The sequence below is a fragment of the Cyanistes caeruleus genome, chromosome 6 (genome assembly GCF_971803275.1).
Source record: "Cyanistes caeruleus chromosome 6, bCyaCae1.hap1.1, whole genome shotgun sequence".
NCBI classification, from domain to species: domain Eukaryota; kingdom Metazoa; phylum Chordata; class Aves; order Passeriformes; family Paridae; genus Cyanistes; species Cyanistes caeruleus.
This window is the reverse complement of record NC_141706.1, coordinates 6,040,586-6,054,060: the sequence shown is the minus strand read 5'-3', so window position 1 is coordinate 6,054,060 and position 13,475 is coordinate 6,040,586. Positions and strand designations below refer to the sequence as shown.

The 13,475-nt window shown below is 37.8% G+C and overlaps 1 protein-coding gene across 2 annotated transcripts; it reads right to left on the bottom strand.

The window, feature by feature from the left end:
- Window positions 1–2,013: 2,013 nt before the first annotated feature.
- LYVE1 (lymphatic vessel endothelial hyaluronan receptor 1) lies at window positions 2,014–13,175 on the bottom strand. Of its 2 annotated transcripts, none has more exons than XM_023928587.2 (6): window positions 11,022–13,175; window positions 7,556–7,715; window positions 7,322–7,461; window positions 4,713–5,015; window positions 3,890–3,968; window positions 2,014–3,162 (listed from the first exon to the last, which is right to left on the bottom strand). In XM_023928587.2, exons 1-6 carry the CDS (start codon window positions 11,101–11,103, stop codon window positions 2,976–2,978), a joined length of 951 nt encoding a protein of 316 aa, XP_023784355.2. In that variant the 5' UTR covers window positions 11,104–13,175; the 3' UTR covers window positions 2,014–2,975. The 2 variants fall into 2 exon arrangements, with proteins under 2 accessions (XP_023784355.2, XP_023784356.2); XM_023928588.2 differs by lacking the exon at window positions 11,022–13,175 and adding an exon at window positions 8,140–8,299.
- Between the last annotated feature and the right edge of the window lie 300 nt (window positions 13,176–13,475).

Here is a 13,475-nt window from a genome sequence, read left to right as displayed (position 1 = left end):
ACCTGGCTGCACCCTCCTTTCAGGCATTGTGGAGTGATGAGGTCATTCCTGAGCCTCCTTTTCCCCAGGCTAATCACCCCCAGCTCCCTCATCAGAGCTGTGCTCCCCACCCTTCCCCAGCTCTGTTCCCTTCTCTGGACTCTCTCCAGCCCCTCAATGTCCTTCTAAACTGAGGGGCCCAGAGCTGGGCACAGCACTCCAGGTGTGGCCTCACCAGTGCCCAGCACAGGGGACAGTCCCTGCCCTGGCCCTGCTGGCCACACTAGTGTACATCCTGACTCACAGCACAGCCGCTGTATAGAGTTGGTTTATTTATTTTATTTATTTTGTTTGTTTTATATTTAAGAATAAGCTCTGCAATAGCAGACAAAAACTGCTGACTGACAAAAACAGGATCACTTTTCACCTTGCTGCACCCTCAGTAGATGCACCCTCAGTGCTGCACTGTCCGGGGCTCACAGTGCCTTCACTCTTAACCATGAGCTCTATCAAACAGTGATTTAAATGATGCTTAATGGAGTCTGAGTGCCTGGCTCAGTGGGATCATCCCAGGCCACAGCTGCTGGTGCAAATCCCGGTCTGCAGGGAGGATGTGGGTGGTGGATGTGAGTGGCAAAGGTCAGTGCTCACTGACCTTTTCACAAAAAAAACCAACACCCATAAAGGACAGCAAGCCATTGAGAAACAGACATCCTAGGACATCCTCTGGGTCATCCACATCCTGATGCCACAATATTTAATTCTACTTTTTTTTTTTTTTCTCCTTAATTTAAAGAGGAGAAAAGGAGTAGTACTTCCCCTTCCTGCCTGCTTCTGTTCACACAGGGACACACGTACTTCCCACGACAAAGGCATCCCTATATTCCAGACAGGGATTGAGCTGGACTGGAAACCTTGCTGTATTTCCTGCAGGCCAAGCACGCCTTTTGCCTAAGGTCAGCAAACATCTGTGGCCTCAGTGTGGGAATCTCAGTGGTGTTACCATCAAGTGACAAGTACAGACTGTGCTCTCCTGCTTGGTGGGATGAATTATTTGTCCAAGGTGCTTGAGCAGCTCTGGCACATCAAGGAGCTTCAGAACTGTTGAGAAGGTCTCATTAAAAAGTAAAGCACAACACTTGAGAAAAATCAGAAACATAATGAAGAATTTCTCTTAAGTTTCTGCTACCTCTGGTTAATGGTTTGTTTGACACTCTTGGTCTAGATATTTAATAAATGTTTCCTGTTTGCGTTGCAGTAGTGCATCCCTTGCAATTCCATGAAACAATGAGCAGGAATGTTTTGTACTTTCCAATTCCAGTGTGACCGAGTTGTGCTAACTGCAGAGAGACATTATCAAATGCAGTACTTGTTGATGAGTACTTAGAGCTGCCTTTGTTCCATACACAGCAGTGTAGCAGCTCCGTTAGCACTTGTGGTGTTGGCAAAAATTGTGTAGTGGAATGGAGTGGCAGATCAAGCCATGTGCATTGCTCAGGTATCAGTGGGAAGGTCAGGATGAAAGATGAGTTTTTAAGGTACATGATACAATAAGACAGAGGTTAAGGCAATATCTTATTAAAACAGGATCTATTTTTTTAGAAAGTAAACACTTCAAGGGAGAAAAACCCACCCTTATTTAGCTCTAAAACAGAAGCAACATTATATCTTATATAATATATATAAAATAACTGTATGAATTGCTTGGAGATATAATTATTTTTTTTTTGATAGTTCAGAAAGGGCAAAAAGGGAAAACAAAAAACAACCCAGGGAATCTCTAAGTATGATGTTAGAAATGCATTATAAATCAATACTAGTGGAATGTATAAACACTGGGCATTTTAAATTTTATGTGAATGGAAAATATCAAAGTTCATAACCCAGTATCCTATACTGTTGGAAACACAATATAGGTGAGCAATTCTATTGCTTTTTAAAAAATTATTATTATCTAACACTATGTTTTGCAAGCTGCCTGATGAAAAACCAAAAATCTTCCTTTAGCATAACAATGTCCTTCACACATAAAGATAAGTTATCTGAATTCTTTATTCAGGAAAATATTTGATAAACTGCTAGTGTTGTTATTTTCTAACAACTTATTTCTTCTGTAACATTAAGGTTATATGAATTCTTTTTACCATGAGACAGTTTTCATGAGAATAAATTGTCCAGACAAACATATCCACCATAGTTTATTTTTTTATGGAGTGCTGTAGACATCCCATAACACCTGAGACCTTTATTATGAAAGCCACACTTAAATACACACAAAAGATCTCCAGTATAACTCTTGTTCAAGGGTTTTTTTATCCCCCTCTGTCAAATATCTGATGTGGAAGAATGATATTTGTTTCAATAAATAAAACGGTAAATTATGTAAACAATGAAGGGATGTAAGTTATTCATTGCTGTAAATATATATATATATATATATATAAATGTCAGCATCTTTGTACCCTTCTTTGGGCATTTAAATGACAGTGGGTTAATCCTTTGAGTTTTTACTCCCTTGTAAACAGAACTGTTTCTCCTGTTTGTAAACAGACATTTTTAAAAGCAGCATGCAATACTGAATGGAAATAAGCTAATCTACATGAGGAAGAATTACAGTGTCAGCATTTTATTTCAGGCATTAGGCTAGCAGACATCCTCCAGCCAGATATAAAAATATCTTTTTGTTATATATTGATCTGAATTCCATGCAAATAGCTAATGTAGTGATTGTTGTTAATAGCATATTCCTAATTGCTTCTTTATTAAAGATGAAAACTGAGCTGTAATATGGATTTGGAGAATTTATTTCAAGTAAATAAGATACCATGTTCTTCTGCAAGAATATTTGTTGCCAAAGACATAATTATTGAAAAACAAGGTTTCATATGTAAAAGATAGAGAAAATATGAGTATTTACAATCATTTATGTTTAAAAGCACTGCTAAGTTCTGTGTGCTTCATTTTATACTTCCACCAAGAACTGTACGTTCTTTCCTTTAAACTTCTGCTTCTAGACATTTTACTGTGGCCTCAGGCTTAGTTTTACACTCTTCTACCTGATTTCCATTATTTTGTGTTTCCTTCTCAGGTGTTTGATCATTTGATTTTGTCTCTTTGAGAGCAGTAGTGACAACTTTTTCTTTTTGCTGATTCTTGTTTAAAAATGGTAAGGTTTTCTTGTACCTTTAAAAAGAAAAAAAGAAAGTAAAAGAAATACTGACATAGTTTGGTAGTATTACTCAAACAACTAGAATTAAATTACCATACTCAAGCAGAAATCTCTCAGAGGATAGTGGCATGCTAGATAATTTTATTTTTTCCAGCAGTGTGCTTTCTAAAGAAATATCTTGGTATTTTTCTAAAAAACAGACAATGTATATTCAGGATTTGTGGTACACAATGATAAAGCTGTCTGGGCTAGGGCATGAGAACTACACAATTTTTTAGTAGCATTTAATGATGGACTATTGAAGTTTGTATTTTAGGTTTGACAAATGAGTTCAACAATTATTTTTTTTCTGAGAAAAATCATAGTGCAATGATAAAAACTTTCACCTTGAGTTTGACATAGGAAAAAAAGAAGAATAAAACTGCATAAACAGGTTTATGTATGAACAAATGCATATTTCAGGGCTGCTATTTTGACACACTTGGAAATGTTTCACACTAGGCATGGTTGACCAATTAAAATAGCAATTTTTTTTTTGTATTGCTTTTCTAAAGCAGGGAGTGGCAAGAGCAACAATAAACTTATCTGCATAAAATCAGGGTTTAAGATTTTTTAAATTTGTGCAACACTATCATGTTATCATTACTTCTCTGCTCTTTAGTGTATATTTTAAATATTCAGTGATTGTACTCTAGGAGTTAATTCAGTCCAAGAGAGAAAAAAAAAAACCCAGCAACTTACTTTTTGATATAACAGACTGCTAGAACAACTGAAATAATGAAGAAGATGATTGCCAGTACAAGAAGTGCAGTGGGGATACCTAGGGATAAAAGTGATATAAGCACAGAGTTTTTATTTATGTACTTAAAGCTGATGTTCTGAAGACTTAAGAGCAAAAATTTGGATTCTTCTAAAACCAGCCTAGTATAAGAGTACATGAAGAATATTAGGAAGATCAAAAGGCGAGTTAGAGTTACTCCTGCTCATTTCTTTCAGGATAGACTAAAACTGTTATTTAGGCCATCCCTGGCAGATATTTGTCTAATCTGCTCATTGGAGGGCTTTTATAACCTGCTTAGAGAACACATTCTTGTGATTAACTATCCTTACAGTTAGCATGCTTTTCCTCCTATTTAGTCTGTTTCTCCTAATTAATCCTCATATTGTGTATTAGGATTGCTTACTCACACCTCACATCTTGAGAACAATTCTCCTTAAAACTTTCTTGGCTTCTTTTGGTGTTAAGAGCCTAGCGAGTTTTCCATTACACTGAGAGTGTTTGCCAAGATTATTTTCAGAAATTTATTTACCCCAAATCACATTAACAAGAATGAACTTACACCATTTTATATTAAAATTTAATAAAATCAGATCTTAGCTCTTATTAAAAACTACTTTAAAATCCTCTGCCCTATAAGATTTGTTCTGAAAATCATAACACTCCTATTCTTCCTCCAGGTTCAGCTATATCAAAATGGATACTGGAGCAGCAAACAAAACTAGCAGTGAACAGTTTGACTACTGACTTCTACATAATTCACTCTTTTCATTAAATAACCTTTACCTCCAAAAACAACAGCATCATTCTTAAAGGCCAGGTGGGGAGTGTGCCTGGGAGAGTCAGTGGGTGAGTGCTCCTCTGGCACTGGTGTGGTGGGCCCCTCTGTTGGTAAGATGGTTTCAGTCACGCATACGACACGAAATCTCTTTTTCAGGAATTGTTCTGACTCAGTCACAGCCACAGTGGGCACTGCTGTGATGTTCTCAGTCAAATCAGAGGCTGAATATTCAGTTAAGTCCCTTGATGCAGTTGATGAAGGAAATGTGGTTGTAGCTGGGTCTGGTTGACATGAATTAATCTGGACATCTGCAGCAGAGAAAAGAAATATATACAGGTTGTATTGGATGCCAGTTTTGTACTTACTGCACACACATTTATTGAAATTGTTCCTCAGTCTTTCCCTGCTGGAAATCATTATTTTTTTGTTCATAAAAACTTTACCCAGACAAGGCATTCCTATTTCAAATATAGATTATGTATCTGAAATTACATTTGAAATTTTGCATTTGAAATTACTATTTCAAATGTAGATTATACAGCTTTTATCATTACTTACATAGTTGCACACTCCTTTGAGCAAGCATGGTACTCATTTTATGATTCCATACCAATGACTATATTCCTCATGAAAACTACTTAGAGTAATACTGCACATAAAACTCCACAGTATAACCTCCCACAGAGCAAGAAGCTAAGCTGCAGATTCAATATTCAAAAATATTCCAATTATATATATGCATGTACAAAATATACGCATATACTGTTGATACTTGGAAAATTAATTTGATTTCCTGTAAAAAAAAAATTTAGCACATTAAATTTCAAATAAATCAGACACCAGTGTGAGATAATAAAGAGATTTGATTCTAAGTGGGGAGGAGAGGGTAGGAAGTAAAAAAATTCAGGTTTGAAGAAAAGTAAGTAATTTCCAGAAATTACATCATTTAACAGAAATGGATGTTGTCTGTATAAAAATGTAGGAGCAAGTGAAGTTTTATAAGAAATTGGAAAAGCTGAGTTCTGGATCAAGCTCCTGTGAAAATGTGACAATTCTACTTTGCTAGTGAAATTCTGTAAAGCTATAAAAATTTCACTGCAGTAACAACCAGATTACAACATAAATAAAAGGGAAATGATGTATGTACTGTTTTCCAAGTGAATCCCCACGGGAAGTCTGATGACGCAGTCACATTTACAGAATAAAATGCCAAAGGGCAGGGGCTTGACACTTTTTCCACTCTGGTTTTTCAAGAGTTTTTGGCAAGTTTTTGGCACAAGAAAATTGTCAAAGTGAGCTTCTGACAAATAGTTTGGAATGGAATGGAAAGAAATGCTTAAAACAGCAACAGTTTGGAAATTAAGATAAAAGACTGCAGAATCACCCAATGTGAAATTTACATTAAATGGTTTTCTAACCATTGAGCAAGCTTAACTTTCTTCACACACTCTAACAGTATATATGTTTGGGGATTTTTTTAATTAAAGCAAAACAAGGAAAATAATTTTGAATTACTTGCTGCCTCTTTAACATTTCCCAATCTCCCCAACAGTTTTGATGCAGAATAACACACATTTCATGCAGTGAAACACCATGTTACACAGGCCTTCTCTCTACAGCTTTATCCTCTTTGGAACCTCCAATGCTCACAGTCACCAGGGTCTCAGGTCTTTACATCTTTGCATGGGAAAATCCTGCATCTCCATCTCTCTCCTGCTTTCCAACCCTTTTTCACACAGTGTTCCTCAAAACTTTAAGGATTTTTCACATATCCTCTTGTTTTTGTTATCTAAAACTCATTGGCAAAGTCAAGGAACTTTACTGGATTATAAATAATGAAATGATCCTTTATTTGGTCAAATTATTGGGATATTAGTTATGGAATAACAATAGATGTGGGACGCAAGTAGGAACACAACATCTCTAGTTACTTATTTTTAGTTAATACCACAGAGGCCATTAAGAAAAAATACTGATGTGTTGTGCTGAGATCTAACTTATATCAAGGCCTGAGTTCTACTGTTGCATCTTCAACCTGTAAATAGCCCAGTGAGGGGAAGGGCAGGTCTTTTCACACCTAGGATGATGCAAATTAAAAAGAACTATTGGATTTTACTGATTATATAGATTGGGAATCTAATTAGTTTTATGGTCTCTTGGCCATTTTGGCTTATAATTTAATTTGGTTTAATGGATACACTTCCCTTTAGAAAAAAAAAATCCAGTTTTCCTGAAGTACCCCACTCTTGGCTTTTTGCAAGAACAGACACACCACACACAGACACCCTGGTTAAAGATTCAACCACTCTCTTATCATGCCCAAATAACCAAAACATATGATGAGCATTGTGTCAACATAATGGAATGGTAAAAGCAACTCTTCCTCAAGAGCTTTCATGGCACCACCAAATGATTAACTGGCATTAACTGAATTCACCTTTTGCACTTCTTGGAAGCTTCTGAGCTAAGAACAGTTTGAGAGTGTTTAAGACTGGGAGAAAAGGGTCAACAGATTATAGAAAACTAATCAACTTCTATAATTTTTTCATGCAGATTATAAAAAAACTAATATAAGCCAAAACACACAGAAAATGTAGTTGTCATGCTTACATACCTGAGGAATTGAAGCAGTAGAGATGAAATTTTTTATCCTTGCCAGCATTCCATTGTGCTATTCCAGTTTTTCCCTGACCACACTTCTGGTTGGATGTTATCCGAGGAATAACAGCAAATCCATCTTTCACCCATCCATAGCTAAAATAAAAAGTATGTATTTTAGTATGACATTTATCACCAGCCTTTAGCTGTGAAGGCTAAAGGTAATGAGCCACAAACTGGTGGCACTTACTTGCATGTTTCAAAGCCATGTTTCAGAGCCTCTTCAACTTGTTTTTTACTTGCCAGCTGCAGATTGAATCGTTTACATCCATTACTTGCTTCTGAGAAATTCGCTTTCTGATCAAGATAAATTCCTATACCCTTGATCCTGCAGGGTGAATTAATGGAACCTGTAATTAAGCCATAAAATAGTCAAGGTTAGTATTTGAATATTAACATTTACTCTTTATGAAGTATTTAAGATCAACTGAATTGAACATTTTTTAAAGTTTCTAGCTTGAGGATAGCAGAAAACTGATTTATAGCATAAAAGACATATTTTAAAAATAGAATGTATTTTTTAACTCAATAGTCTGGGGTTTCAAGAGGTTTGACTGTCATTAGACTAAATGCATATAGAGCCTTTTTCCTTTCTTTTCTTTTTAAAAATAAATTAAAGCTAGCTGTTGCACTGAGACATTACTTCTTGTCAAGATGGTAAACTATATAACAGCAAAGGAATTACATAATTTCTCATGGAATTAATATAGCAACAAGAAAATGAAAAGGTTTTATCATTTCTGATGTTCCTTATTGCTCCCAAACTCTTTTTACTTTTTCTTCCTAGCTTGTCATGATGCTTCCATCCCCCAGCCACTGTCAAGTGTTCCATTTACTGTGTTTGGCAGGAAGCAGGAAAAGATAGGCCAGGTGAATTTAACACTTTTCCAGGCAGTTCATCCAGCTTTTTAAACAGCCACAGCTGGCACAGTCTTCGTGACACCTGCACCAGCAAGTGCATAGCTCAGGTTACACCTGCTCTTCTTTCTCATCTGTGTTAAGGGCATAGGAGAAAATTCAGGATTTGGCACAAATAAGGAGAATTTTGCCTCCATATTTTTACTGGGAGAATTTACTGGGAAAAAAAAGATTCTTTTGGAATTACATGCAGTAATTGCCCTGTCAAATGAAACATTTTAGCATTTTGTTGCAGACACATCAGATAACCACCAGCCACAGGTGTTACTTCCTTGCTCAATATGTTTGTCAGACAAAGATCTGTGCTTCAGAATACTGACAGTCCATAAACTCTCAAGGCAGGATGAAGTGATGCCTCCAAATCCACCCCATGACTTCTTAACAAGACAAGTTAAACTGAATTTTACGAATTAAAAGATAGAACTGGCAGCCAAGCCACTCTTGCGATGGGAAGGGGAAAAAAGGTGACCAAGCTTGTGTGGAGGGCTAAGAAACCAGACAGGCTTTTAGCTCCTGCTCCCACTGGATGTGGTGGGGCTGGAAATGGCTTTTGGAAAATGATGCATCTCTGCTGTCCTCACCTTTAGTTTAAATATTTGGAAGAGATTTTTGAATCAGGTGTCTTTATCTCAGCAGAGAGGGAAAGCCATTGAACCTTTCAGCAGTCCCCACAGACAAACTGTGGCTACATCCAGCCCTGACATGAACATAAGTCAAGGCTAAACACATTGCAGGGGGATGCAGAGAAGCCCTGTTGCTCAATGAAGGTGTGTCAAGGACTCACCTCAATCAAGGACTTCAAACTGCCTTATTTAGTCTATTATTTCCCTATCTTCAGATTTGGGCCAATTCAACTTTTAACAAAAGTAATGTTGAGAAAGGAAGCTTCTCAATGACCAACTTTACAAATTTCAAATAAAGCTGAGCAGCTGACTGAAAGGAATGCAATGAAATCTTAGAAAAATTATCTAGGTACTTATGAGCTGCTACACTCATTAGTCATTCAATTACAGAACAAATATTGCATGATAGATACACAGCACAATATAGAAATTCAGTGCCAGAAACTGAAGGTGCAAATGATAAGAATAGTGACTCTAGGATATGGACCAAAGTTGTGTCTTAAGATTTGCTAGGCCTTTTAAAACAAATCAGTGATCTAAATGATACATTTTGTAAAAGTTAGGAATTTCACACTGTGGAAGGAATCCAAAAAGAGAATAGTAGCCTCTTCTAGTCTCTGTCACTTCTTAACTCACCTGTGAACTCTGTTCTGAAGATGACTGAGTTTGTACAGGAGGCAGACTAATCCTTTAGAAGTATATTATCCTTTTTGGTCCACAGGCTGCACTTAGCTGTACTTCAAGCTCTGCTCTATTTAGGTAACCTAGTACTGGCACATTCTGCTCACTATTTTGATTGTGGGTTAAAAACCTGGTTTGCTGAAGTAAGTGGGAAGATCTAGACAGAAGAATCTGACAGCAAGACAAAGCTGACACAGAACAGGAAAAAAATGGTTCCCTTTTTGTAGGCTGTGGATGTTGGCCTTGTTGTGTATTAGTTCCCTTTTTGCTTTTTTTTTGGGAGGGGTGGGGTGGGAGCTGTTGTTTTTCTCTTTGCCTTGTGTCTGACCTTCACTCTGATTTATTAGTTCCCTTTGGTTGCTGGTGTCAGGGAGCAGCAGGCATGAGGCTGTTCCACAAGGAAAGGGGCCTGGAGCAGAGGGTGACAGGCAGGGCTGTGCCCTCACCAGCCAGGGCACAGTCCCACAGTGGGGATGGTGGCAGGTTTCACTGCCAGCCCCAAAGAGCAAGACAACTGGTCAAACACCCAGAAAGTCCATTTGGGAACAGCAGGAGATGGTTCTACACATGCCTGAAAGACATCCTGGAGACAAAACTACCTACAGCCTAAATCCAGAGTCCATATGTGGAGCCTAGTCAGCAAATCACTACAGGAGGGGACAGGACATGCCACAAAACAGCTCCAAGACACAGCTGGAGATCAGACCTGAGCTTAACTGGAGCTCTTGGAGCCATGAGGGTGCATGAGGTGTCCCATGGAAGGGCACTTCCTCAAGCTCTCCTTTTCCCCAGTGGAAACTGTACAGTGTTGGTTTTGCTGTTAGGTACTTCAGTCCTGTGGAATTTCAGTCGGACTTGAGCATGTAATTCACTCAGTCCAGAAGTCCTTCAGTAGGTGAGGAAATCAGTTGTCTGCAATAACTGTTTATGTTCTTTAAGATAAATAGAACAAGCACTAACTCCTTGAAAATAGTGAAGCATTTGGAGGCTTCTGGTATGCACTGAGCATCTGCAGATATCCCAGCAGCTACTGCAGTTAGGAGGGATTCTGTCAAGTTGATAATGGAATTTGAAAGAGAACTCATGGTCTCATGTTGTGCTCTCTGAGGATTGTACAAAACTGTTTGCTCTGGTATTTAAAATAATACAAAATAAAGCTACATTTCAATAGATCTGAGCTTAACCCTAAATGTGATACCAGATCTTTAAAATAATCAGTTCTGTGGCATTTAGATGAAAAAGCTTCAGAATTTTCAGCAATTGAATTAGAACAACAATGAAAGTTTCCCTATATGCCAGTTTTTGTTGCACTGTATTCTCACAGCCCTGTGGTTTCTTCTGCCAGAAATACATTTACACACACTCCTTCCCCACATTTTTGTTTGTAAATCCAGCTACTTTTTCCAAGACTTTAAAAAGTGGAACTTTACATACCTGTTACAAAGTAATTTTGAGCCAGGAATGTCATAACCCAGATGAAAGACACTGCTGAGGTAACTCCAAGATAATTTGCCATTGCCACCAGCTTGGAAAAACTCAGAAAAGTAGGAAATTCAAGGTAGTTTGCCTCCTGTGCTAAAGAAAATTAAGGTATTGGATGCTGTCAGATGATGAGATGACTTCTGGACAGCAGCTTCAGCTGTCACTGCACTGCTTCATAGTAAGAATGTCAGAGGCAATGTGCTGATTGTCCCACTCCAGGGCGAGGTCACGGACCGGAAATCCCTAATCACCCTTTCCACTCGCTTTCATGTAGGGCTTGCTGAAAAATTTCACTACTGCTGGTTCAGAAAGCACGGCTGAGGAAGGGAGATAAGGCTGTTAGACTGCTAAGTCAGTAAACACTTAGAAAGAGGTCCTTCTTTTGCTATTTTTTCCTGTTTTACTGATAAACAGATAATTATTCATCTTGACTATTCATCTGGTAAATAAAACAAATCTTCTATTGTATCACAATATGCCAAACAAGATTTTTCTTTTTTATTGGGACTGAAAGGGCACGCATTCCCCACTGTCCTACTTGTCTCGATGGAAGTTTTACTTGTTTCTTTTCCTTAGAGTTCCGATGCAAAAGTAGTTCCCATAACAAAAAGGTAATATGAAACTTATTTTTTAAGAGATTTGGAGATACACTACTGTAAATGGGAATTCTTGTGAGACCATAGGTACAGAAGTGGCAGCCAGTGCCACTCCTGCTGCCTTTTGTGACATTCCAACCAACAGTGATTCCCATGGATTGCTTCAAAACACAGATGATCCTCACAGCTATAACTCAGAAAACCTTCAGGAAGTCTTAGCAAATATTTATTTATTAAATTTTTAAGTTTTTTTATTTTTCCCAGAGTTTCCAATAAACACAGAGGAGGAGTGGAGTTTTAGGGATGGGCCAATTCCTTTAGTATCAGTCATGTCTGCTGTAACTACGTTATTCCCGACAGATGTTTGTCTAACCTGTTCTCAAAGATTTCCAGTGACAGATTCCTAACATTTCCTCTAATGTTCTTGTTCAGTGCCTCACTGTTCTTTACAGTTCAAAGGCATTCCCTACTCTAACCTGACTTAGCCATTCCCTGGTATAAACCTATCACTTCTTTTCCTGCTGGCAATGGACATGTAAGATACTTTACTCCCTTATGTTTTGCAACTGTTTTATGTTTTTAAAGAGTTATGCCTTTGGTCCCAGTTTTCTTTCAGCTAAGAAAACCCTGCTGCCTCACTCCCTGGCTCCATGTGATGCCTTGCCAATGCCAAGACTAATTAAAAATTGCTTTACCTGCTTTACAGTTCAGAATGGTGTCAGTCAATTTATTTTTGCAACAGTGTGATTTTCTTACATAACATTCAATTTGTGATTCAGCAAACTTTTAGATGTCCGGTGTCTCCAGGCTGTTTTCAGGGTGCTGTGAGCACAAGTGTAACGGTGTAAATCTTCCTCTTTAAACTGTGGTTTGCATTTAGAAAATCCCCAGTTAATACATGAGATAGCATTAACTTTTAACAGAGCACAGGCACATCTCCTGCAGCAGCATGTGACAGGGTTATTAGATGGTGTTCTGCAACACAGGGCCTGAGGAGAATGCTGGGGGTCAGTGAAATCATGTCTCCATTAGCAATGATCAAATTCAGATTGGGTTGTGTTTGGCTGTGGTTTGGAACTGAATTTGGTAAAACTCAATGAGATCTTTAGGCAAAATTCTAGCTCCAGTTTCTGTTCCCTCCATTATTGTGCTGTACTTACCTGCCTCTACAAAGCCATGCCAACATCAGATACTGTAATCAGACTTAGCTCACTTGAAGAAGGCTGTAAGAGGATTCACTCACATTTACAAGGCAGAAGCAGAAATTAGTTATTAGTTATTCTGTAGCTCTCATGGACTATAGACTTTGGCTTTAAAATACTGAGAACATTAAACAAATGCTTACCTTGAACTGCTAAGTATTTCCTACCATGAAAACTAATAAATCACTAGGTTTCTGACATTTCAAAATTGCATGCTAATTGTTGGGTCTTAACATTTTGTGCCTAATACCCTCACCGTGGCCTAATGGTCCTTTAGTCAAACTCCTCATGTTTAGTAGGATTTCTAGCTGTGAAAATGAAATAAACACCTTTGTAACACCAAACAAAACTATGAGCTCCTTCACAAGGTCTTACAGATTAGGAGAGGGAGGAAAGAATTTTGGAATGACGAAGCAAGACTGAAATAACTTTGGTTTTTGTCTGTTTCTTCCTTTTTGTAGTTCAGCTGTTCCAAAACTGCACGGAAGATCACTTATCTGAACTGCAACAGTACAAAAGGTCTTTAACCTTTTGGTGTGTCTTCTTCATAATCAGTGTGGTAAAGAAAAAGCAGAACTATACTGAATGATTAATCTTTGACCTAAATA

Coding starts and splice junctions, on each gene's coding strand:
- LYVE1 (XM_023928587.2), bottom strand. CDS start 11,103: ATGGCAAATTATCTTGGAGTTACCTCAGCAGTGTCTTTCATCTGGGTT. Junction 5,016..7,321: donor CTACTGCTTCAATTCCTCAG/GTATGTAAGCAT, acceptor TCTCTGCTGCAG/ATGTCCAGATTAATTCATGT. Junction 3,969..4,712: donor TGATGCTGTTGTTTTTGGAG/GTAAAGGTTATT, acceptor TTTTATCCCTAG/GTATCCCCACTGCACTTCTT.